Raw genomic sequence first — 27,092 nt, forward strand, 5'->3', positions numbered from 1 at the left:
TACTGCTAAGCTTGTAAGCCGCCCTGAGTCTTCGGAGAAGGGCGGGATATAAATGGAATTAAAATAAATAAAATAAAAAATAAATACATAGTACTAGGGAGATGGGGAAGCATTGTAAGTGCCCATTTCACTTTTTCTCAGCCCTTTAAGATGTGTGGATGTCACTTCATGGACTGATTTGGAGTGGATTGTTTTCCATTCAGATTTTCTCATAATACCGATTGGCCCTTTAGTCAATTATCAGTAAAAGTGATGGTGGATTCTTCAATTGTACTGACCCACTCAAGATCTCCAGCAAAGGTTACTCAGTCGGTCTTGCTGCCATCCCTAAAATCTAGTTGCACTGTTTTGGAAAATAGCAAAGCAGCTGCTGAACTTGATTAAGGACTAGGAAGATTCATAAGACAAATGCATATGGAAAAGTGTTTTTCTTTCCCCTCCTAAGTAATCTCAATCAATACGGAAGTAGTTTTGTTTTAAGTAAAAAGATAAAAAAGCAAAAGTTTTTTTTTATATAAAAAAGGCACTTTTCAGTGCCAGCCTTTTAAACAATAGCACAATGGGTTTTCTATCCGTTCAATCTTATCCAGGTTAGACACAGAGGAGTTAAACCACAAGGGAAAAAGGAAAATATTCACAGTGCTCATTCTACAGAGATGCATCTTGATTCGAGAAAGAATTCAAGGGGATAAGACATGAAAAGGAATGGGAAGAAGTTCCTCCCCCTTCCTTGTCCTGTGATAAACTGGGATATCACCAAGGCTGTCTCATAATTCAGGCTTGTAGTTTAATGTCACAGTTTATCCTCAAGTCCTCTTCCCCGCTGCACTCAGCTGGCAGCCAGCTCATTCAGTCACACGTGATTAAAAGCAATCAACCTGACGCAATTAATAGTGGGTGCCATGCTATTTTAAAAACAATCTGGTTTCTGAGCTGTTCTATCCAGTTAAACGAAAGAACAAATGAAGCAGAGAAGAAATTAAACACAAAGCATCTATATTGCTCCCCAGCGAGTATGTTCCACTGCTCTAGTGTCTCTTGGATTTACACAAGGATTTACACAAGGATAACACAAGTGGGTTAAGGTATGTGCGTATGGTACATGTACGGACACTGACTGAAGGCTTCACGGCTGTTGAGGCATAGGGGAGGTTGACACACTCACCAATTGCTTGATGACTTGGCCCAAAGGTGCTTTTCCAAAAGGCAACTGGACTTTGAGTTTCTCCGAGCTTCTGGGTTGGTTTCCAGACGTTTCATTACTAGGTAACGTCTTCAGCTGGGTTTAGGGGACGTCACTGTCAGTGTTCTTCTGTTTATAAGGGCTTCAGGTGTGGGTGCGTCGAGTGAGGGTCTTGTGGTGGGTCAGGTGTGAATCATCAGTGAGAGTCTTGTGATGGGAAGGTTATTCAGATCAGCGTCATTGGGAGGTGAACTGCTGGTGGGAGAGGGGGCTTGCGTGGGTTGGTTGAGGGTCGGCACTATCTCTGATTGGCTGTGCAGTTGATTTGGATTTTGAGGGGTTCATAGGCTGGTTTATGGGTCAATGTGTCGCTTGATGGAATTGCTTGTGGACTTCCTTTGTTTTTGCTCAAAGATGTTTCGCTTCTCATTCAAGAAGCTTCTTCACTTCTGACAGTTCTGAAGTTCTGAAGTCAGAACAAAAGAAAGCTTCTGGGGTGTGAAGCGAAACATCTTCAAGCAAAAACAAAGGAGGTCCAGTTGCCTTTTGAAGAAGCAGCTTTGGGACGACTGTCAGCTGGATGACTGACAATCTCCATCGATACGGATAACCTGGCCTTCCTGATTTTGTTCCTCGCTACTCCATGTTTAAGACAAAGTGTAAGAAAGCATGTTATTGATGCCGAATTGCCATGAGGGCTTTCGGGCAGAGAGAATATAGATCAAGAACAAGGAAGAGTGTGTTTTCCTTCTTGTTAAAGGCTACTGGGTAGCAGGAACCTTAACACAAGGTCAATGAAACAAGGAAGAGACTTGATCCCTTCCTTCCAATTGTCCTGTTAAATGTCATTGATTCTGTTCTGCCATTAGTAATGAAGAAATAGCCAGATGGTTCTCAAAGCTCACAAGATGAGTGGTGAACTGGAGGTCAAGGAAAAAGAGGTAGAGTTTGAGAAGAAAACCAGGCTGACTCCCATTAGATAAATCTGGGATAAAAATACACAATCGTAGCCATCCAGGGTTATACTGTAATAAAAAGATCCAGACGGTAGCAAAAGTTAGAAACCCAGTTTTACATCCACTAGGCAAGTCTGGGCCAGTCACAGGTTGTCCGAGTTCATATAATATACTTGGTCACTGACTTAATCCATTTTTATGGCCTTGTGTGTGCAATTCACTGAATCATACGAGGGAAAAACGGGATGGTGTAAAGCAGGGGTCTTCAAACTTGGCCCTTTTATGACTTGTGGACTTCAACTCCCAGAATTCCTCAGGAAGCATGCCTGGCTGAGGAATTCTGGGAGTTGAAGTCCACAAGTCACAAAAGGGCCAAGTTTGAAGATCCCTGGTGTAAAGAGTCAAAGAATCACCTTGGAGAAAGTTTGAACAGACAGTAATAACAACACATGCCCAGCCTGTTTTTTTTATATGATCTATCTTGAAACGTCAACAGTTGGGTTCACATAACACACCAATGCATTACAAGCAAAGAAGACGGTTTAGCTTAGCTTAGCTTGCCATGGGAATGAAGCCCCTAGACCTTTAGTTGGCTTGTTGTGTGAACACAAGTTGCGCGTGTCCGTGGTCAGAATGGACGGTCAATTGGTTGTCTCCCTTGTTCTGCAACCACTTGGCCTTCCATCAGGGAAGATGCAGTGTGTATTCTCATGAGAAGGGACCCCAAATACTCAGGAAATCAAAAGCTAAATGTTTTGTGATGGGTAGCTTAGATGATGGTTCTTACATTCAGCTTTGGCACAGATGAGGCAAGCAGTGGTGCAGTTGAAGAAATTCAAGATCCCAGCTACAGCGACACTGATGTCAGTGTTGCTAGGATGGAGGTTCAAAGTTGTGAATCTCTGGAACTGGAGCTTGAGGAACTCTTCTGGAGCAACCTTGAAATGAGGAACCTGAAAGGGAAAGAGAGAAACAGGTTATTGGTTTCTCAGAACAGACAAGAAATGCTGGGGGTCCTTGATGCTCTCTGGGATTAGTTATTTTCTTGCAGGGATCTCATTACCCAACTAGATAACATCTAGGAGGAGGAGGAGGAGGACTGTGGGGTCCTTGATGCTCTCTGAGCTTAGTTGTTTTCTTGCAGACATTTCATTACCCAACTACATAACATCAGTGCTAAAAGGGAGATGGGTTTGTGTATGGGTTTATGTTTAAATACATAAAAAGTATTTTAAAATGTAAAGAAGAAAGGGGCTACAGTCCTGCCCATTGTGATATAGACAGGATGGATTGATGGATGAATGGATGGGTGGGTGGGTGGGTGGGTGGGTGAAGAGATGGGTGGATGGATAACATGGATGGGTGGGTGGAGGAATAGATGTATGTGTGGGTGGGTGGAAGAATACATGGATGGATGGACGGATGGAGGAATAGATGGATGGATGGATAGATGGATGAAGAGATGGGTGGGTGGATGGATAACATGGATGGGTGGGTGGAGGAATAGATGGATGGGTGGGTGGGTGGAAGAATACATGGATGGATGGATGGATGGAGGAATAGATGGATGGATGGATAGATGGATGAAGAGATGGGTGGGTGGGTGGGTGGATGGATGGATGGATAACATGGGTGGATGGATAACATGGATGGATGGATGGATGATGTTGGGAACATCTAGGGAAAAAAAGATATCAGTCCTGAGAGTTTTTAAGTAGAAAGCAAGTCCTGTTTTTACCGCTCAGCATTTTAATAGCACAAGCTCCAATTTTCCACTGGGAGCCAAATTTATGCCACTCACCTCTTTTTCCCCACAGATGTTGCTGATGATAGAGCTGGAAGCGGGACTTGATGATGGACCCAATACACCAACCACGCCTTTGGGAAGGATCTGACACACTGGTGATCCCCATGGAGAAAGTCAGCCAGCAAGCAGAAGAGGAAAAAAAGATGACTGGTATTCTCATGAACTTATAAGCAAGAATATCAACACCGCCTTGCAGGACTGAAATTATGACTCAATAGTTTTTCTTCTCATCCATGGAGCTTCTTCAGTTCTGGTCATTAGTTCTCTTTCTGAGAGTCATTGAGGCCACTTGGAGGTGACCCTGAGAGCACAGATCAACCTCCAAGTGGCCTCAATGACTCTCAGAAAGAGAACTAATGACCAGATGGCTGCAAGGCATATCAATCCTTCCGTTCTCCACCACTCAGCCAGAACTGAAGAAGCTCCTTGGATGAGAAGAAAAACGTCTTCAAGCCAAACAAGAAAGTCCAGTTGCCTTTTGAAAGACAGCACCTTTGGGACAATTGGTAAGGGAATACAGAGAATACACCTGTGGCAAATCAAGTCTACCTTGCTTTCTCCCTCCGTGTTATTTATGGTTGCACAGAAGAGCTAGCCCGCCTTGAGTTGAAGGAAACCGTAGCGTGCTTAGCATGCCAACCTTAGGAACAACTAATCAGTAAAGAAAAAGAAGAAATCCAGGCTGGCAAAACTTTCTTCAGAATTGCAGGTCTCCCTGTGATTCCATTCTCCTTTTGAAAAAGTTGCTGCAACTCTGACATCCATTATGGAAAAGCCACAGAAGAAAAAGTGGCGTCCGTGCTGTCAAGAGGTTAGGACTTAACATAACGGTAACTTTCCGCTCCCTTCTCCTCCTTGAACCCTGAATGTATAATGTAACGGACACTGTGAGGATACAGAGACTATCTCTTTGCTCTTCGCTCTGCCTGTTAAGTCATCCTGCCTGTAACGGGGAGAATAACCTCGGTCGAATGGAGGGATGATGGCAACTACAGCAACGTCTGCCACATCTCTCCTATTAGGAAAAACAAAGATATTCAACCTGTGAGGCGATGATTCTTTAGGAAATCATGCCTATGTTTCCCCCCCAGCCTTGTTTTCTTCCTCCTATCTGCTTGCAGATTTAAAGAGAGGTTTCCCAAGGGTCAAGAGAACTGTCTTACAAAATAGGCAGTGAAGCACAAAGCCAATTGCGGGGCATGCCAAGATGAAATAAAAATGGATGACGTTATCAAGTCTTGGGGTTGAACCTTCAAATTCCGATTCATCACTAATGGTTTCATTTTTGCTTGAATTCTCCACATACAGACTCAGAGAGAAGCTCGTGTCCACGTTTAGGATCAGAGGGACATTCCCCACTTATCCTAATGGTAGGATTCTTGGACTCATCTCCTGTTTGTGCTGGACACAAGTGCTAATAACAATGATCTCCTCAAATCCAACCTTTCTGGAAATCCACATTCTCACCCTAGTCAGATGTCCCCAGATCTTTTGGACACAACAAAAGTGGAGAGATGGTTTATTTGTATCACATTTAATCCTGATGGAAGCTGAGGAGGTTCCAATTTCTTCTATTAACTCAGCTATGTTTGCTTTGGATTCATCTTTCAGCAAAGCACCCAGAACAAAACTTACAACAAACTCTTCTCAGACCTCCAAGGTAGACCATCCTGGGAAATCAAAGTCATACATGCTACTAATGCTTTTATTATACAGTTATAACTACAGAATCTTGCACATCTGAATATGTTTCCTCTCTCCCTCCTTCACGAGAACTGGAGACGATCCTGTCTGACACGCTTTCTCAGATTACAGTTCTGATCGGGGCTTAGATTCCTTTTATCTATTATTTTAATTTTGGCTCTTTCCCTTGTTCCTCAAGGTTATTCCTTCTTCCCTTTTCCTCTCCTCTTGCTACACCTCTGAGTCTTGAGAGAATTGGAGGTAGAAATTAATTCATTTGTGTGGAATTCCTTCCCTACTTTCTTCTTTCCTCAGGGATTAAAGAGGTTTTGAGATCAAATGAGCTTTCCCTTCTTCTGTGCAATTCTCAGTCATGGACGGGAGATTAACTTGCACACCTAATTTTGTTCCCGGGACTTTCTCAAGAAGCAAACGGAGGCCAACACTGTCCTTCCTGAGCATGGTGAGATCTCAGAGCACCAATATACCCACCATCCTGCCCATCCTGTTAGGTTTCAATAAGCTGGGAAGTCTCGCTAACTCTTGAAATGTTTGGTGGTCCTTGCCAACGAGCGCCAGAGATCTTCCCATTCATTTTGTCAAATGAAATGCCTCCAGTTTCTTAGAACAGAGAGAAACTCGGTTGAAAATGATTCATGATGGCGGAATCCACAGGAGAGAGTTTAATGACGAGTGGGAGGGCTCAATAACTCTGGACCTCATGAGGAAACAGGGCTGTTAGAGAAGGCTGCAACTACACAGTCAAGAGTATCTTCCATAAAGGGATTTAGGAAGTCGGGCCTACCAAGAAGGCAAGCTTTGCCTATATTTGCTCAGGCCATCCCCTTTGGTATTTTATTTCTCAAAAAAAAATTTTTGTTGGATTTTTTTCAGATTAGAGTAATTTTCAAATGCTTTTAAAAAAGAAAGAAATATAATTGCCTTTTTTAGGTTTGGAAATAAGACATTGAGCCAATTTAGGAAGACAAGCAGAGTCCAAACTCTCTTAAAAATGCATATTAATGAAAGCTTGCTTTTATTGCAGAACAATAAAAAAAATTAAAAAAAGTTTGGGCACTATATATTTATAGCCAAGTCAATTATAATTCCAAATTGGAAATTTGCAGCAGCTGCATTTGCTCTTCTGATTTTATAGGCATTTAGTTGTATGTGTGTGTTTTTCTAAAACTGTCCAATTAGCCCATCAAACACAATTCCAACTCTTTAAGCATTCATTTATTAGCGCAATCACAAAGAGGCAAGGGAAAGATTTACGTTAATTGCAAAAATGTTGAGATTCTGAGGTCTTCCAGAAAGATTTCCAAACCTTCTTCCCTTGCAGAGGATTTACAGTGGGTTGTATCACTCTTCAAAACAAGCTTTTCCTCCAAAGTCACACTTTCACACTAACGTGCTATGTGAAAAGGTTGCTTAGAGCAGCGTTTTCCAACCTTAGGAACTTGAAGATGCGTGGACTTCAACTCCCAGAATTCCCCAGCCAGCATAGCTGGCTGGGGAATTCTGGGAGTTGAAGTCCACACATCTTCAAGTTCCTAAGGTTGGAAAACGCTGGCTTAGAGTCACTAAGATGTGGTATCCCAGCCAGGATACTGGTTTATGGTTTAGTGTTCTTTCTTATTTACCTAACTCAGGGAATTGTACTTAAACCACATCATCACTTAGTGCAGCCTGTGAATCCTTGGATCAATGACTCTGAGGTGACCTACATTCATAGTTATTTGACATAGATTTTGGTGCCTTTCGGTCAGTTTTTGACACTGCCAGGACAAAGCTGCATAGTTTTCTTGGCAAATTTTTTCCACCAGCGGTTTGCTATTGCTTCCTTCCTAGGACTGAGAGAGAAAGGTTGGGCCCAATGTCACCCAGCTGGCTTTCACGCCTAAGGTGGGACTAGAATTTACAGTCTCCTGGTGATTGACCCAAAGTCACCCAGTTGACTTTGGCGCCTAAGGCAGAACTAGAACTCACTGTCTCCCGGTGACTGGTTCAAGCTCTCCCAGCCAGCTTTCATACCTGTGGTAGAACTAGAATTCATCTCTAGCTGATTGGCTCAAAGTCACTCAGTCAGTTTTCACGCCTAAGGTGGGACTAGAATCCACAGTCTCCAGGTTTCTAGCCCCGTGCCTTCTCCACTGCACAAAACACCTACGTTACCTGGATTGTGAGCTCATCAGTATTTCAACCCAGAAAAGGGTTCAAAAAGGGAGTCTGGAATCTTGTGGCAAAGGCAGGATGAACATGTGGCTTTCAAAGACTTTGAAAACTGTGCTTTGACTAAGTATGACATCCCCAGCATTTTGGAATAGATAATTTCATGCTTCTCTCTCTCCCCATCTTTCAATCAAAGAGGGCTTTTGAGCATTCTCTCTCTCTCTCTCTCTCTCTCTCTCTCTCTCTCTCTCTCTCTCATCTTTCACAATTTAAAATGATGGGGGGAGGGAAAAGAAGAGAGGACAAATAAAATGGGTGAAGAAAAACAGGAGAGAGTGGGCCAGTGAGGACCTCCATCATCCTTACTAAAATGTGACCGTGGCGTTAAATAAGATATCTGAAAGCCTGATGGCCATTAGTTAAAACACAACATGGCTTTATCGTACATCATAAACAAGCAGTCATGGTAAGAATGCAGACAACTAGTAAATTGTTAAAGTCCTGAAGCTTATTTCTTCAATGAGTGGGGAGTGATGAAGAGAATTCAAGTGAATTGTCTCTTGAATTGTTATTCTATTCTATTCTATTCTATTCTATTCTATTCTATTCTATTCTATTCTATTCTATTCTATTCCTATTCTATTTCTAATTCTATTCTATTCTATTCTATTTCTATTCTATTCTATTCTATTCTATTCTATTCTATTCTATTCTATTCTATTCTATTCTATTTCTATTCTATTCTATTCTATTCTATTCCTATTCTATTCTATTTCTATTCTATTCTATTTCTATTCTATTCTATTCTATTCTATTCTATTTCTATTCTATTCTATTCTATTCTATTCTATTCTATTCTATTTCTATTCTATTCTATTCTATTCTATTTCTATTCTATTCTATTCTATTCTATTCTATTTCTATTCTATTCTATTCTATTTCTATTCTATTCTATTCTATTCTATTCTATTCTATTCTATTCTATTCTATTCTATTCTATTCTATTTCATTCTATTCTATTCTATTCTATTTCTATTTCTATTCTATTCTATTCTATTCTATTCTATTCTATTCTATTCTATTCTATTCTATTCTATTCTATTCTATTTCTATTCTATTCTATTCTATTCTATTCTATTCTATTCTATTCTATTCTATTCTATTCTATTCTATTTCATTCTATTCTATTCTATTTCTATTTCTATTCTATTCTATTCTATTCTATTCTATTCTATTCTATTCTATTCTATTCTATTTCTATTCTATTCTATTCTATTCTATTCTATTCTATTCTATTCTATTCTATTCTATTCTATTCTATTCTATTCTATTCTATTCTATTCTATTCTATTCTATTCTTTTCAGAAATGTTTCACATCACTCTGTAGCATTTAGCTATTAAAGGTGATTGTTCTTGACAGATCTTTCTCCTGCGGATCTGCTTAATCCTGGCATTTTGGCTGTATACCAGCTAATGTATTTCCCCTCCACCCCTCCCAATCCTGGAGGTATCATTTCAAAAGCAATAGGAATCCTGAAATTGTTAGGGTTTTTGTGCATTAAGAGCTTTTAAATGCTAGGGGGGGTGGGGGGAGGGAATGAAAAGAAAGAAAGCCAGTTATTCCTGAAAGGAAAAAAAAAGTCGCTGTCTTAACAGGTGGCATGTTGTGTTTATGGCATGTTAATTGAGAAATGCTTCTTATCGCCATTCTCCCCATACAATTGATGTTGTGATGGTATGCAGTGTGCGATCACAATATGATGGAAATCGTAAGATCTTCACTAGGATACGCAACATAAATTAGAAGGAGAATCCAATTTTAGTAGCAGAATGGCATGCAGGCCCACGATCAGACTGTATTACATTGTTTGGCAACCACCACAGAGTCCTGTCACAACTGCAGAAGTATTTAATGTTACTATAGTGGGTTCTGCTCTTCTTAACGCATACAATCAAGGCTGAAGTTAGAATAGAATAGAATAGAATAGAATAGAATAGAATAGAATAGAATAGAATAGAATAGAATAGAATAGAATAGAATAGAATAGAGCTGGAAGGGACCTTGGAGGTCTTCTAGTCCAGTCCCCTGCTCAAGAAGGAGAACCTATACCATCTCAGACAGGTGAATGTCTAGTCTCTTCTTAAAAACCTCCAGTGATGGAGCACCCACGATTTCTGGGGGTAAGATGTTCCACTGGTTGATTGTCCTCACTGTCCAGAGGTTTCTCCTTAATTCCAGGTTGCTTCTCTCTTTGATCAGTTTCCAACCATTGTTTCTCATCCTGCCCTCTGTTGCTTTGGTGAACAACCTGGCTCCCTCTGCCTTGTGGCAGACCCTCAGATACTAGAACACCGCTATCATGTCTCCCCTATTTCTTCTTTTCTTTAGACTAGCCAAACCCAAGTCCCACAGCCATTCTTCATATGTTTTGGTCTCCAGGCCTTTGATCATCTTAGTTGCTCTTCTCTGAATTTTTTTCCCAAACTCTCAACATCTTTTTTGTGATATGGTGACCAACATTGGCTGCAGTATTCCAGGCGTGGTCTTACTAGGGTTTTATAAAGCGGTACTAATACTTACTGTTGTGAGTTATCCTATTGGTTCTAGTTGAATTGCTATTGATAAGAAGATGTAGGCATGGATGAAAAGCACTTAGACTTATATACTGCTTCATAGTGCTTTACAGCCCTCTCTAAGCGGTTTATAGAGTCAGCATATTGCCTCCTAATCATTGTTGTCACCTACTTTCCAAGTAGAAGTTTACGAGTCTAGGAAAAACTCCAAATTATGCATCCGTACTACAACCCCATCTAATAATGAAAGATCTCTGGATGCCCTCCAAACCCTCAGTCTTGCTGAGACTGAGTCTACGTTTGTTGGACTACTGTGATGTGCTCTATCTGGGGCTGTCCTTGAAGGCCACTCATAAGTTAACGTTGGTCCAGTATGAAGCAGCCAAGAAATTATGGGCACAATACTACTAGTCCATAACTTTTGTTGATTACTAGTGGACTTCTGAATGAAAGCCAAGATGTGTTTGTGTCTAAAAAGCCCTTCATCGCCCAAGTCCTGGATATTTGTAGAACCATCTGCCTCCAGTTATCTGGCTTATAAGACCTTGATCCCATCAACTGTCACCTTTCAGGGTCCACCTTTTTCCTTCTCAAGCTTGAAGATGTGTGGACTTCAGCTCCATGCCCACACATCATGGCTGGCTGGGGAACATTGGGAGTTGAAGTCCACACATCCTCAGGCTCTTAAGGTAGAGAAATACTGCTCTAAAGACTAAAGTTTCCTCTTAGTGCTGCTTCAGGATGGTACATAAGCTTGTTTACAAACAAAAAAATTGTGCATCTGTCTTTTCATGCAGTATGTTTTATGCTATTGTTTTATTATTTTCCTTTCTATTAGATGTTTTTAACCCATTGAGATGTTCTGTTGAGCAGGCAACCATCTAACATGACTAAATAAAGCTCTTCCTGAATGCACAAGAGAAACATTTTTTTAAAAAAAAATCAAACTGACCTCCCAACACAAGAAAAACAATCCTGCTTTTTGAATGTGCACTCTCAAGAGATACATAATCCACATTTCCACAGCAGAGGGGCCATGTTCAATCTTGTTTACACACAGATTTTTCATCTTTTGTTCCTGTTTGAGCAATCTAGGCACTGAACGACTGATTTCCAAAGGCAGGAGAAAACAGGGGTGCTCTTTCCCCCCCCATATTTCTCATTGCCTCTTTGTCCCTCAAGCTTCAGGAGCAGTATGTCCATGTCCAGCAAAGATATCCCCAAACTATCATTTCAAGAACCAAACAGGTTAAAGTTGGTGAGCAACACGGTTCTCCATTCCCTGTGTAATTTTTCATCCTGATACCTTTCAGATGCACTTGCAGATAGAGTAACTTTGATATTTAATTTATATACTCTGTCACTCTAGGGGAAGATAAGGGTAGCTAATAGTAACAACAGATAGAAAAAAATTAATTAAAATAGACCTCGATGAAATTCATAACAAGAAAAGATCTAGTAGAAAGATCAAGTCTTTGCCTAAGGATGGTGAGAAATGAGGCTGCAGGAGGCTAGACTACAACACCTCAAATTCTTGGCTGGCATGGTCATTCTATCCAACATAAGCTGAGTTGGGTGTTCCAAATTTGATTCCTTCTCTAAGCATTGACTCAGTTTAAAAACTTAAAACCAGGATGGTGCACAACTTATGCAACACTAAGCCTCCAAGGGCTCAGGAACTCACTCGTTAGAATCATACAATGGATTTAATTTAAACAATTACATTGACACTATACTTCTTTGTTTTGTTTTTTTATAGGGCATCAATCCATGTTCTGTTTGGACCCAGAAAAGAGATTAATTTGGTAATCGAAGAAGTGTCTAGACCAAAACCATAGACATCTGTTACAAGTCATAACAACATTATATTTTTCATGGCATCATTACCTAATGTCTTTGCATGATGACATCATAGCATAGTTGATGTAATCTGCTCCTGTTTCTCTTCCAATAGACATCCACAATGAAGTCCCTAAATGGGCCTAGCCTTACATCTAAGATTTATAAGTCTTGTAAGGTTGCAAGGATAAAAATAAAAGAACAGCAGAATTATGGATAATACCTTGTGCTTCCTGTTGGAACCGCAGGCCAAAATTATGAAATAATAGAAAGAATAAGAATAATAGGACATTCCTGCAGAACTAGAGAATATTAATACATAAGAGATAACAGAAAGGGCATTTAGTTCAGGAAATGCCATGTTTACTAATCACAAGCTCTATCCACTCATAAACAGCATTAGAAATTAAGCACTGCCCACAATTACAAGGCTCCCCCAGGTTTGTTAAGTTGTGTCATTGTTGGGACGTTCTTGGGAGGGATAAGCAAAGAACTCAGTGTATGCCAAGAGTGTACATTCACAACAGGCTCACCCAAGATGTTAAAGCCAACTGCAAATTCTACTGGGCAGCAGTGATATAGGAATATACTAGAGATGGATGATCATTTTAGTGACAATGGCAAAGTCATCCATTCACACTGTGCAAGAGAACGCAATGAGAAACCCTTGTATTGTAACCATGAAGCCCACATGGATAGAATTTTTTTTTAAAAAGGAAGACCTAAAGGTTTGTAAGGGACAGATGATCAAGAAGATATATGCTCAGTAAGATTCAACATCAACATCACCAATCAATTAAGCAAGCAAGCAAACCCCAAACCTGGAGACGTACGTACTAGTCTCGGCTGTTTCATATTCACTATCTCTCAGCAACTCAAAAATGTCCACTTCCACTTTGGCTTTCCCTGCCCTTTCAGGGGCTCGATTGATCCGGTTCTTGGCCAGCGTGATGGAGAGTCGCTCCCCTCTGCTGCATTCCATGGGGTCGTCCAAAATGGCAGCTGCAAAACCAGACAGAACATTTAGCCGGTCAAAGAATGCTGCTCATGCAGATTCAAAACTGAGGCACACAGTGTCAAATCATATAACTCAAGACTCCAGTAGAGGAAAGTTAGTCATTTTCATTGAACAATCTAAAAGACCATTTTAGAGACAGGTGGTACCGAAGAATTATGTTCTACATTCTCATTGCAACAAACTAGGAAGAAATACGGCATATTTTTGCTGGGTTTTAGAATGTTTGTCAGAATGAAATTTAACATTAATCTCACTATTCAGCAGTGAGTTAGAAACTTCTGCAGTATCATTACCCAAGCCTTGTGAATAAAATATGTGGTTCTTGCCTGTCTATTCAGGTTTAACCAGAGAAGATGGTCAGAAAAGGTACATGAATCATCCGTACATGAATTATTCTTTTTATATTCCATGTTTACTCAGGACCTTTTCTCCTCCCCTTTCATTCTAGTAGCCATGATGATGGTTGATCCACCCTTCTTTCCTGAAGACATAGGGCAAACAAAAGCTTTAGCAGCTGCCACTGGTGTGCAAAAGGAAATAATTTTGCACCAGCCACTGACTGCCATTTCTGCGTTTGATTTTTGTTTTGGGGTGGATGGGTGCTCTTTTAAAAAGATAATGTTTGTCTGAAATCGTACACTGCTCCTGAAATTTGATGGTGCATCACAAACTTCATGAACAATCTAGGTCCAAGACAAATTTCTTTCCTGACCCTGCCTTAAAATGCAGTGAACTGAGATTGGTACCATCTGCTTACAAAGCAGGTACTTCAAGCTCCAGAGAGCAAGACTTCTTCTGCAGGCTAAGATAAAAACTCACGTTTTTCTCTAAGTCTCTAGGAATTCCTCCCAAAGCAGTGGTATGGCTGGCTTTTCCAAACCTCGCACTGCATATCTCTGAAGAATGTGGGACCGGTTCCCAGGATCACAATGCTAACCATCCTCTCTCCCTTTCCAGGTTATTTCTTCTCTATCTATTACCAGGAGGCAGATTCTGAAGGACAGTTTCCCTTGAACTTATTCATCCAGCCAGCCAGCCACGTATCCATTAATTCCCTTTTTTTTCACACACTGGCTGTTCTCACCATAAAAAATAAGGTTGGGTAGTTTGAGATTCAGCATGTTGTGGGAATATGAGTTTTTGAACATCGTATACTTTATAGACACAGACACCATACAGGTAGTTCTCGACATCTAACTGTTCATTTAGTGACCATCTGAAATTACAGTGGTACTGATAAAAATGACTGCAGTGACTCACTTAACAACCAGGGTGAAAAAGGTCATAAAATCAGGCAAGATCCACTCAACCGCCACCTTGCTTAGCAATGGAAATTCTGGTTCCGACTGTAGCCTTGAGTTGAGAAACTACCTATATTTAAGTATTTGAGTTTATGGTTTACCATTATGAGGAAGCACCTGCTCAGAAGAGCAGGGGGGAAAAATGAACTCCAATCTCTTCTTTGAAACACCTTTTCTACTTCATTGAGGATAACAAATCTTGGTTGCAAAGGTCAGGACAGTGACACAATGTCACAATTTGGCAAGCCAAATCTGGTCACCTTCTACACCACAGTATTCAATGGAAAAAAAACCATATAATGTGTTACTTGACTTGATACGAGTAATGGTGGAGTAAAACCAAGGGTGCACACCTTGGCAGCTTGCTGGCAAATTAAACGATGTGCACACACCCCATGAGCCAAGCTGTGGAGATTTACAGTGGACCGCAACACACAATGTCAGCACTGTTGCTTAAAAGCTCCATTTCATGGCTAATTGACTTTCCAAACTTTTATTAGAACAGTCAGAACAGTAATGAACAACTGGAGATGTCGTTTCGGTCTCTTCCAGATGTTTGCTGAAGACCCAATTATAGGATGGAATGGAGAAAAGGTTTGTTCCCTCAGTGACAGGTAGGACACTTAAGTGGAGTAGATGAAGGATGAAGAGATGGAATCCATGTTGAAGGAATGAGTGGTGGTCTCAAGTAGCTCAAACTAGGGTTATGATTGGGCCTTCCTGAAGTTGTGGCTTCAGTTTGGTTAGATTAGGAAGAAACCACTCAGGATTTATTGATCTATCTAGCTGGTCTCAAATCTTTCCCATATATTCCCTTTCCTCTTTTTGTCGATTCCTATAGTGTTAGATCTTTGAGAACATCATCAGTCTACATTGTTGGTGCCGATTTCCAGGCAATGCTTCCAATAACCTCTTTATTTGAAAACACCGATGCCAAATCATGCTCGTGCGTGCTCAGTTTGATAGTACGATCAAGTTTGATTAGTTTTTCTTCAAGCTAAAATTGCCACCTCATGTTTTAAAGCTTCATCCCATTTAGCTCCAACTCTTTACAAACTGACCTCTCTTGGATTACCTCCAGAGTCTGATTTCTAGATGTTTAAGAAGGTCCTTCAAATGCTTCTTACAAAGCCTTCTCTTTTATTATTCTCGGTAGAGTTTTATGAAAGCTAGTGGTTTGAATTGCTTATATTATTATTAGAAAACCTTACCTTGCTTATTATGTCATTGTAATATGGATTTATATTGTGTACTAGGCAGCCTGTGATCGGTTGAGTCATCATTTCAGAGATATTTCCTTGCCTACACAGAGAAATAGAATGATGACAGGGGGACAAAAAACACAGAGGGAGAGACTTCCAACTTCCTGCTGGCTTCCCCACTGACTTTCCTGGTAGAAAGCTGGCAGGGAGCACTGGAAACAATGGTCACATGATTGTGGCTGACTGCCACAGTGTGGTGGCAGGGCGGCACTGCAGTGGCCATAATTCTGCCGGATGTCAATCCCAGGAGAGTCATAGGTCCCAGTTTTGGGATGCATTCTTTAAGTTAGCTCATTTGAGGTACATAGTTCAAAAATTATTGCCCTACAATGCACAATTTCACCCAATTGACGGTTACAAACAATTAAACAGGCACAAGAGTTTAGTGATAATGTAGACTTTTTTTTAAAAAATAATAATAATCTGTACCGAAAAGCCACAACTAAGATAACAGTCAGAGGAGAGAAATTTGAGTTCAAGGCACACATATAATTTGAAAAAGCATCTCAGGCTTGACCCTCCCCCATTCTCACAAAGATAAAGGGAGGGAGAGGGAGGCATATTCAGAACTGCAAGATTCTGCTACTGTGAACGTAAAATAAAAGTAGTTATTAGCATTCATAACTCTGGTTTCCTAGTCTGGTCTGCCTCGAAAAGCTGACATTCATTGAGATAGGAAACTCATCCAATTATAGATGTTTCCATGAATCTTACTTAGACTGCAGTTTAGGGCCATGTCTGCACTTAATTGGTTCAGATAGGTTTTAAAGATATTCCTAGCGTTCCAAAAAGGTGGACAAGCCAGTATGTGTCACGGACAAGACTACCAATATAACCTCCCAACATCCACCCAGAACTTTTGTTATTGTTCTGTTCCAGCCTACGAACGTCCCTGTTTGAATGTCAGGGACAACCCCTTTTTATAGTCAACAGGCTGGAAAAAACCCAAACAAATTTATTTACAAAAAAATCAAAAGTTCAAACAAGAGTTAAACCAAAAGTTCAAACAAGAGTTAAACAGGAATAACAGACCAGGACTGTAGCAGAAGATCTTCAAACTGTTGCCTTCAGCAACTAGTACCTCCCACACCTTCCCCTTTTATCAGCAGTCCCAAGGCGTGGCTTCTCATTGCCTTCTTCTCCTCTCACCGAGTTGCCTCATTGCCTTTCTCTGTTCTACTCTGCTGGATTGCCTCCTGCTCCTAGCGTCCCTGAATAGATCCAGATGTGAATCATCTATGTCCAATACTTCGTGCTCACATGGCTGAGTCTGATGAGGAACATGATGGGAGGGGCCAGGCTGAGAGTCCTGCAGTGCATCAGAGCCTCCCTTTGACACCAAAGGCTCTCCAAACCCCTCCTCCTCCTTCTCCTCTTCAAAATCATCAGACTCAGCTGCCAGTATCACAGGCTGATGCTGAATCACAACACTTATCACCATCCACCCTATGGCAGATCCCAGGATGCATTGAGGCACCTAGAATTTCCAACCACTAGAGAGCTTCATCTTGACTTAGGCCGATTCTTTGCATTTCTATCTACAAAGGAGCACAGTGGCTCACCTGGTTAGGACGCTGGGGTGGAAGTAGCAAGTCAGCATTTGAGATTTGAGAGCTGCCCTGGGGCGGGGCTGAGTTCCCATCCTTTGTTCCACCTCCTGGCAGGGATATGTGAGGAACTTCCACCTGGGCATCCCCCACCCCCGGAATGGGGAATGGTGATGTCACCAGCTAATCCTTTCAACCTGGAAGTACCTCAGTGCTTCTGACATGAGTGCAATGCAATTTCTATCCAGATTTACGGATGGTGAAAAGCTTGAATAGCTGCCACAAGCTTGTCAGGCATTTAGCAAGCTGACATTCAAAGAGAGAGGGATAGAGTCTAAACGCCTAAGATGGAAAGGTTTCCAATCAATGCTCCCCACACCTCCCCCCAACTTTAAAGGTCTTTCTGAAAGTGTTTGGGGGGGGGGCTGGCTGCAATTTGGACCTGGGATGACCAAAGCAAAGAGAGGACATTGACAATGTCCTTTTGCTAGTAAATCAATTATTTGATTAAACCCTGGGCAAGAAAAGCTTGTGGTTTCAATTGGCAAGAGACTAACCCCCTGAATAACACTATATTTAGAGACCGGCTTGTAAATCAGGGAAGGAGATGGAAGAGATGTGAAGAGGTAGAATGAATGATAGCCCTTTAGAGGAGAGAAAGCCTGGAGAATTTCACCAGGAAGACAGCATGGGTGGCAGGCCCACAGCTGAAGCTTCTCCTGGAGCAAAACCTGCGGCTCTTTTCTCTCCCAAGCAACAGCAGAAGATGGGGTGTTGAACAACACAACCATTTCTAGCACACCACATTTGTTACTCTGCTTTAAAAGACGAGACAGCAAAAAGGCAAAGGCCAAATAGGATCCTGCTACTCTTTGTAACTGTAAATCAGTGCTGTTTCCTCATCACAGAGATGAATTAAAGGAAAGCTAAGTTGCCTGCTGGTTCCTTCTTGTTAAAGACGTAGGACTTCCATTTATAACAGTAGAGTTTCCTTCAACATAGACTTCAGGGGAGTAATTCATCTCCATAGGCATCTGCTTTGGAGAATTTCAAAGCTTCTTACTGCTTCCCTCCAGTACTATACAGAAGAAGTTCATGAAGTAAGCTTAGTCAAGGCCACCCAATTTACATGAGATTCCAACAGAAGACTAGCTTCTGTCAGCTAAGATATACCATCAACACAGCCCAGAAAGATTTGTAATGGTATCGGATGTCCAAAGGTTCTTGGGTGAATAACTCAGCAAGCAAGGTCCTTTGAACTGAGGATCCATAACATATGACAAAGCTCTTTTAGATCTTCCCTGGGAAGGCAAGGGTGAGAGGAACGCAGGTCACAAGTTCCTTGTCTATGGAGATTCTCAATCATCCACTTCATGGTTGTCCCAAAGGTGCTCTTTTTCAAAAGGCAACTGGATTTTCTTGTGTGGGGGGTCCATTTGAAAACATTTTGTTTCTCATCCAAGAAGCTTCTTCGCTTCTAACTAACTGGTGGGGAATGGAAGGATTCCTGTTTACAACACGGTCCTTTCAACAGTCCCCCAAAGGTCCCACACCCATTTGCATTCTGATTCAGGCGACTTTGAGGATACAGATAGACACCCAAGTGGCCTCAAGGACTCTCAGAGAGCTAACGGCCAGATGACTGCAAAGAATGCAATTCCTTCCATTCCCCATCAGTCAGTTAGAACTGAAGAAGCTTCTTGGATGAGAAGCGAAAATTTTCAAAGGAAAAAAAAACCCCAAGAAAGTCCTGTTGCCTTTGGGTTGGTTACAAATTCCTTGTTTCTTATTCCATAGGCACAAAACGAACATCTAAAGGGGTGAGGTTTGCATCAAAATGCTGCATCCACCTTCTCACTGGGGTTGCCCTCTGAACCCCACCCTCCCACAGATACTACTGGTCCCCCTCCCCAAAATGCAAGCTGATTCTTTGCCATAGCAGAGGTATTAAGCTTTCCCCCTATATTAACCCAACCTAAGAATCAGCATGGCTAATGAGATTGAACTGTGCTGTATTTATCCTTATCCCCAGCAGACTAAAAGGGTAATGGAATGTTTTGAAAAGCTGGTTTGTTTTTTTCATATTTTACATCTGCGGAATACTTTGTCAAAGCTAGCATAACAGCAGCATAGTTAGAAAGTAACTAAAGTATTCAAATTCACTTCCCCCCCCTCAGTTTTGTCAGGAAAATGCAAGGAATTTTTTCAGTCTTGAAACCATTCAGGTTTTAATAAAAGAATATTTGTAGCTTGGGGGTGGACTGTGGAGTCCTTGGTGCTCTCTGAGCTTGGTTGTTTCCTTGCAGATGTTTAGTTACCCAAACTAGGTAACATCATCAGTGCTACTCAAGACCAGCACTGATGAGGTTACCTAGTTTGGGTAACTAAACATCTGCAAGAAAACAACCAAACTCAGAGGGTACCAAGGACCCCATAGTCCTCCTCCTCCTCCTCTCTGCAAACCCTACTCCCTTCTAGCACAGATGATGTAACCTAGTTTGTTAATGAAACGTCTTCAAGAAAACAACCAAACTCAGAGGGCACCAAGGACCCCATAGTCTTCCTCCTCCTCCTCCTCCTCCTCCTCCTCCTCCTCCTCTCTGCAAACCCTACTCCCTTCTAGCACAGATGATGTAACCTAGTTTGTTAATGAAACGTCTTCAAGAAAACAACCAAACTCAGAAGGCACCAAGGACCCCATAGTCTTCCTCCTCCTCCTCCTCCTCCTCCTCCTCCTCCTCCTCCTCCTCCTCCTCTCTGCAAACCCTACTCTCTTCTAGCACAGATGATGTAACCTAGTTTGTTAATGAAACATCTTCAAGAAAACAACCAAACTCAGAGGGCACCAAGGACCCCATAGTCTTCCTCCTCCTCCTCCTCCTCCTCCTCCTCCTCCTCCTCCTCCTCCTCCTCCTCCCTTTTAGCACTGATGATGTTACTTAGTTACCTACCTATATCAATTCAGATTTATTAGAATGCCTTTAAAATTCATTAGGCACAAAATGGCTTCACAGTCCTGTTCATCCTAGTTATTTAAACAACAGCAACAACAAAAACCCACTTTCTTAATTTTCTGGCCTTCTGAATTATTAGATCAAATTGTTAGATTGAAATTCCCTCCATCCTGGCTGCACACCTATGCCGAGATGATACATTTTATGTCATTTATGCAGGGCGACTGCTTTGGTAAGGCTGTTCAAAAGCCTGGAATCTAATCACCCCCTCCCTTTTCTATCCTAAAATTGGATGTGAAGCTGCTTCTTTGCATCCTGATAATTAAGGTCCAGGGTGATCAGAGAAAAAAATTGAGACTCTCTCTGTGATTGTCTGCAAATTAAGAAGCACCGTCTTTCTTTCTTTCTTTCTTTCTTTCTTTCTTTCTTTCTTTCTTTCTTTCTTTCTTTCTTTCTTTCTTTCTTCGTTTTATATACCGCCCTTCTCCCGGAGGACTCAGGGTGGTGTACAGAGCAAAGTAAGTATGCAATAAACCAACAATAAAACAAATAAAACCCCAGATCTACAAATAAAACCCCAAATCTATCAGGCCAGGCCGGCTTGCTGGCCATCTTGCTAATTCCACCGAAAATCAGACTAGCTTTCCTAGCTGCCTCTTTAGGATTTTCACTGGCAGAGCCATTATTATTATTTATATCAGCTGTTTTTGCCTCTGTTGAGTTAGGTCTTTTGTATAAGCTTGTACTGGCCTGTAAGCTTTATTGGGCTTGTGCTATCTCTGGGTCTGTTTTACTCTATGCAAGGATAAATCATAGATATTCTTAAATGCATAAAAGCTAGATCAGAGCATACATCCACTTAGAATAGAAAGGCTGGCACATACATTATGGCCATCAAAAATGGATTATCCTGTCAACTTTCAGGCAACGCTCTCCTCCATAGTGATTGTATTCTACAGAACTTCACCCAGCCAGCTTTTGTGCCTAAGGCAGGACTAGAACTCACTGTCTCCCAGTTTCTAGCACAGCACCTTAACCACTCGAGTAAACTGGCTCTTGATTGTCAGTTACGCTTCTCTTCCCAATTCTAGATGACTCCACCAGATGAAATCTGTTCAACCTTGAATGCATAAAATGCATTTAATGCTTGTGGCTTTCTCTCTCCAACAGAAATGCATTTCTATTTTACTCGGGCTGAGTTAAAGAAGTTTTTTTAAAAACATTTGCTTATTTTTGTTCAATTCCCCTCCGCCGGAAAAAAGCCTCAGCCCTTCAGGCTGTCAATTCAATAAACGGTGAGAAATTTGCAAAGTCCCTCATTATGAGGCTGTCAAGTGGAACTCCAGTGGAGGAGCAGGAGGTTTGTTCTGTTTCTGGAATGCAATTGAGCCTGCTGCCTATTGATTTAAAAATACAAATCCTCCAAGAAATGGTCAACGCAACAGGGAAGTTCTGTTCTTTAGAAGAACAGAAGAACAGAGTTGGATGGGACCTTGGAGGTCTTCTAATCTGACCCTCCGCTCAAGCAGGAAACAAATGCTTGTCAGAGAAAAGCTTGTCCAATCTTTTCTTAAAAACCTCCAGTGATGGAACACCCACAACTTCTGGAGGCAGGTCGTTCCACTAATTAATTGTTCTCACTGTCAGGAAATCTCAGGAATTCCAGTTCTAGGTTGCTTCTCTCCTTGATTAGTCTCCATCCGTTGCTTCTTGTCCTACCTTCAGGTGCTTTGGAGAACAGCTTGACTCCCTCTTCTTTGTGGCAGCCCCTGAGATACTGGAACACTACTCTCATGTCACCCTTAGTCCTTTTTTTTCATTAGACATACCCAATACCTGCAAACTTTCTTTGTATGTTTTAACCTCCAGTCCCCTAATCATCTTTGTTGCTCTTCTCTGCTCTCTTTCTAGTCTCAGAATTTTTTTTTATATCATGGTGACAAAAAACAAAACAAAGCAGTTATGAACATTTTAGCTTCTTTCTTGTTCAAACAGACTCAGTAATGTTGGGCTGAGTGTTTTGGTCTATTGGGGTTTTTTTAGGACAGGACCTGACAAAAGCATTTAAACAGATCTGGGTTCTCTGTCCCCTCTCTTAAAAAATAAAAATCTGAAGAGAGAATGAAATTAGGTGAGACAGATGAGATGGCAGTGCAAAGAGAAAGGGATAAACAGTTCGGCGCTTTGCAATTCTGTTCTCTGTAAATAATAGAATTCATTTCCTTCTCTTAATCACTGTTTTGTGTGCTACACATATATACACCCATGCACACACGCACACATTTCAAATTGCCTCGGAAGAAAGACAATGGGGACCTGCTTCCTATTGATGCCCAGAAATACAGTGGGGAGAAAAAAAACCTGGTGCATTATAGTGAGGGCTTATTGCTACTCAAAATGTCATTTGCTTGCCAAAAGCTAATCTTTCGGTCCAGGTAAAAATGGTCCATCTGCTCTGCCCAAAGGATGATGTTGTTAGGTTCTTACTTAGCCGGCCTTTCTGGGCTTTTTGTGTTCTCAACTGTTGTGAGTCTCTTTTGGCCTGGATTGTAAAGGTGCATCTCTTTTTCTCCCAGCAACCTAGAAGTACCTGCCATGGCCATATGACTTTCAGGGGTCACTTCATCTTGAAGTGGACAATTAAACTTTGCACATACAGGATGGTAGTTCTGGAAGCCAGTCCAAAGAAGAGCGGCCACGGGACCGGTGAGTTGTAGCTGGCCTCAGCTGATTGACTGAACAAAGCAAGCAATTTTTTAAAAAAAGGACTTTGATGTTGCAAAGAAAGAGAAGGCCGCTTCAGCTGTCATGATGATACCTGTAGGATCTCTTTACACCATATCCCCCAAATTCTTTTCCATCTGAATTCATTTGTTTGTCACTCAAAATGACAAATCTCTCATAAGGTAGCAGTTAATGCCTTTATAATAAAATCTCTGTGGCCGGCTGGCTTTGTTGGGGATGAGGACAGTAGGAAGTTTGATCTTTTCAATCAAAGACAGAGTTAAAAAAGAAATGGCAGAAGACAGAATACCTCCCAACCTCCCCTTAGCAACAGCAAGGATGTTGCAAAGAGTCAACAAATGGCATTTATACACAGCTTGTTACCCACAAATGATATTTAAAAACTACAAGAGAAGCCAGGGGCTCGGAGTGATCAATGAGCAGACAAAGAAATGTGAGACTGAGCTGACTAGAAGTAGTGAGGTCACTGTGACTTGTAACTTTCAGATTCAGCAATACGAGCTCTGGATGCTTATAATATCCATATATTAAGACAATTACTTTTGCAAGCCAATTTTAATCTGGGTTGAAGAACTGCATTTCTGTTCTTAGTGGCTGGTCCTGAAGCTATGTCAGATAGAAGAGCAGAAAAGGGACTGTGTCCTCCATCTGTTTCTCCTGAGCCTGATGGAAACTTCATCAAGTAGAGATTCTTGACCTGTTCTTTTGGAAGAATAAAATAGCCCACCAGACTTTATATATATATATAAAGGATATATATATGAATTTGGCAGCCGCTAATTATCAAAAAGATGCCGTGGAAGATTGAAGGCTGGTAGAGCAGTAAGACATGACTTTATCCTCATAAGCCATCAGGGGTCTTCAGCTGGAGCAATGTTCCACCATTGTATCTAAAACAAATTATTAAGAGGGAAAATAACCATCTGAAGATTGCTTCTTCATCCTTGATGTACGGAAAATATTAAGGCTCAGCACAAATGACCTTACCAAATTGTCTGCTAAATCTGTGGTCATAAGAATAGGAATGTTAGAACCTTGGTGCATTTTCCCAAGGACAGGATGAATTCATCAAGTGTTTCTGAGGTGGAGGACATCCTCTTAAAGGGGAAACAACAGCACCACTACTAAAAAATATACATTGTTAAGTGATAAAGTTCCATGACAAAATCTTTCCGATTCAATGGAAGTGAAGGAAACCAAAGCAGGTCTAGAAACTTTTGGAGTTGGGATTAGGAAAGGAAAGGAAGGACATCCATACACCTCTCATTGCTCAATAAATGCAAGAATATTATATGCTACTCTGAGAATCTCACTCAGTAGTCAATTGCACTACAAAACGGTAACAATTGTAAAATGGCCATCCCATTTATTACAAATGGCATGCATGCCACTTGATTTGTAATTGAATGAGTTCCGTTCCAGAAATATTCTGATTAGAGGTAAGAATGAAATGAATATGGTTACCTATTGATTTAGGTTCCTTATTATGCGTCCACACGTACACGTTATTCATTGTTCATTAAGTGACTCACCCCTTCTTTCCTGGAGCAAAACTTCTTGTTTCAGCACATTCTGATATAAAAGTTTAATGCCAGTCATCAGCTAGATTTGTAGATAGATTTCTGCTATACAAGTATAAAATCTTACGTCCAAAGAGATGTTCCCCTTCTGCTGATTGGGCAATTTCAAGATATAGGGACCCCCAAAATAAATTAAATAAGCAATGTAAAAAAAAACAAGAATTGCACAACCCGTGATCAGGCTTAACAGAGACCCATCAGCCATATGCAATGGTCCACCAGGATTTCAGTAAACTGACTTGTATCTTGCTTGCTTTGGGCGCTCAAAAGCCAGGCCTGTGAAGTCTTTCTAACATCCGGCGGGCTTTGATCCATGACTAGTAATGTGCATCTGTTGCAACAAGTCCACAAGCTTTGAAAGCTTCCCCTTTCTTTTTATCTTTGTCACGCTAGCCTTGAAATTGTGCGAGTTCAGTCCTGTCACAAGGCTTCCTCTGATCAAAAGCAGCAAAAAATTATGGATGTTCCAGGGCCTGACAAGATACAGTGTCAACAGATCTGAGTGTTTAGACTCCAATCTGCCACAGGAACACCTGGAGAAGGGTTGGCTCCAGTCAAGGAGGAGAAGTGAGTGGCTGAGGCCTCCGTAAGCCTTTATTTATCCTCGGAGGGCCTCCCAACTGCCTTCCAAACAAGGTGTTTTGTCTTCGCTTGGCTTCCATATCAGCCTGGTTGATGATTACAAAGAAAAGCCAGATTGTCAATCAATCAATCAATCAGAATAGAGCTGGAAGGGACCTTGGAGGTCTTCTAGTCCAATTCCCTGCTCAAGCAGGAGACCCTATACCATTTCAGACAGCTGGCTGTCCAATCTTTTCTTAAAAACCTCCAGTGATGAAGCACCTACAACTTCTGAAGGCAACGTCTGTTCCATATTTCTCCTTAGTTCTAGACTGCTTCTCTCCTTGATGAGTTTCCATCCATTGCTCCATGTCTTGCCTTCTGGCGCTTTGGAAAATACATTGGACCCCCTCTCCTTTGTGGCCGCCCCTCAAATGCTGGAATACTGCTATCATGTCCCCCGAGTCCTTCTTTTCTCTAGACTAACCATACCCAGTTCCTGCAACCGTTCATTTGTTCTAGTCTCCTTTAACCATCTTAGTTGCTCTTCTCTGCACTTTTTCCAAAGTCTCAACATCTTTTTTGTAATGTGATGACCAAAAGTGGATGCAGTATTCCAGGTGTGGTCTTACTAAGGGTTTATAAAGCGGTACTAATACTTTGCGTGATCTTGATTCTATGCCTCTGTTTATACAACCAAGGATTGTATTAGCTTTTTTGGCTGCTGCCACACACTGCTGGCTCATGTTCAAGTGATTGTCCACTAGGACTCCAAAGTCCTTCTCGCCGGTACTGTTTTTTAAGCTAGGTTTCGCCTAATCTGTACAGACACTTTGTCCAAGTGTCTCTTCTCCACGCGGCTATTTTGCTCATCAAAACCATACTGCCATTTTCCCAGCTGGCTCTGGCAGATTCTGCTTTAAATGCACAGATCTCCTACGCTCCCATTAAGAGAGAAATAACCTTATAAGAGAAGCCATTTAGCATGTGACTCACTGGAAGATTTTTTTTTTTAGTACTGATGAAGTGGGGGAGGAAAAGTAATAGAAACATCCAGTCAACCAAAGCTAAGGAAGTAAGAAATAGGTAGAAATGTGGCTTTCGGAGAGGCTGGGTGACAGAACACCTTTTGTGATTTCAGGAGTAGCAATGAAGGGGGTTGGAGTTGGATTCAGAGATTTGACGGACAGGGAGAGGCATGTTGAAATGGCCATGAGCAGGACAACCAAGGAGCATTTATTTGCAGAAGCATCCGTGCCTAACACACATGGAATTTAGAGGGACCCATCTATTCAGGCTTGACAAACTGAGTAAGTGCCTGGGTGGAAAAGGGAAAAGATAATCAGGTTTTAAGTGGAGGGCTTCCAAATTTGAGAGAGCAAAAAATGAGCATAATTTGAAAAGTAGAAAGAGACCAAGCCATGCCTCCTCCTCCTCAACCTCCTCCTCCTCCCAAACTCCACTTCCCTGTAGCACTAATGATATTTCCTAGTTTGGTAATGAAACATCTGCAAGAAAACAGCCAAGCTCAGAGAGTGTCAGGGATCCCACAGTTAGTGTTAACGTTGGTCAGTTTGTGGTACTTTAATGCATTAATCTGCTTGTCTTGTTTATCATTCAAAGGCTTGTGGGACACCCCCCCTCCCCATTTAAATCAGTAACCAGGTGATCATACCTTGTGCGAGTTCAGCTGTTATAATGTTGATAATTCTAAATTGCAAGCAAATAACTCCCTTAGCTTTCAATTTTACTGATGTCTTTCATTTCTTGTCTAAGGTAGCCAAGATCAGCTTTTTCAATGTCCTTTTTTTTAAAAAAAAAAAACCATCTCCCTCTCTTCCTCCTTTCGATTTCTCTTCTGCCTTCTTCCCAAAGTAAACAACCCCAGTCTTGCTTCTTAAGAATGATT

The 27,092-nt window shown here is 41.3% G+C and overlaps 1 protein-coding gene across 1 annotated transcript in view; it reads right to left on the minus strand.

The window, feature by feature from the left end:
• GRIK4 (glutamate ionotropic receptor kainate type subunit 4) overlaps positions 1-27,092 on the minus strand; it is a gene marked incomplete at its 3' end in the record, with an annotated part of 162,084 nt that overhangs the window by 79,649 nt on the left and 55,343 nt on the right. Inside the window, exons 2-4 of the mRNA XM_083368287.1 lie at positions 13,053-13,217; positions 3,941-4,038; positions 2,927-3,092 (exon numbers count right to left, since the gene is read on the minus strand). Coding sequence (XP_083224413.1) covers positions 2,927-3,092; positions 3,941-4,038; positions 13,053-13,217 — 429 coding nt within the window. The remainder of the gene's footprint in view (positions 1-2,926; positions 3,093-3,940; positions 4,039-13,052; positions 13,218-27,092) is intronic.

This window comes from Vipera ursinii (genome assembly GCF_947247035.1).
Source record: "Vipera ursinii genome assembly, chromosome: 8".
Lineage (NCBI taxonomy): Eukaryota > Metazoa > Chordata > Lepidosauria > Squamata > Viperidae > Vipera > Vipera ursinii.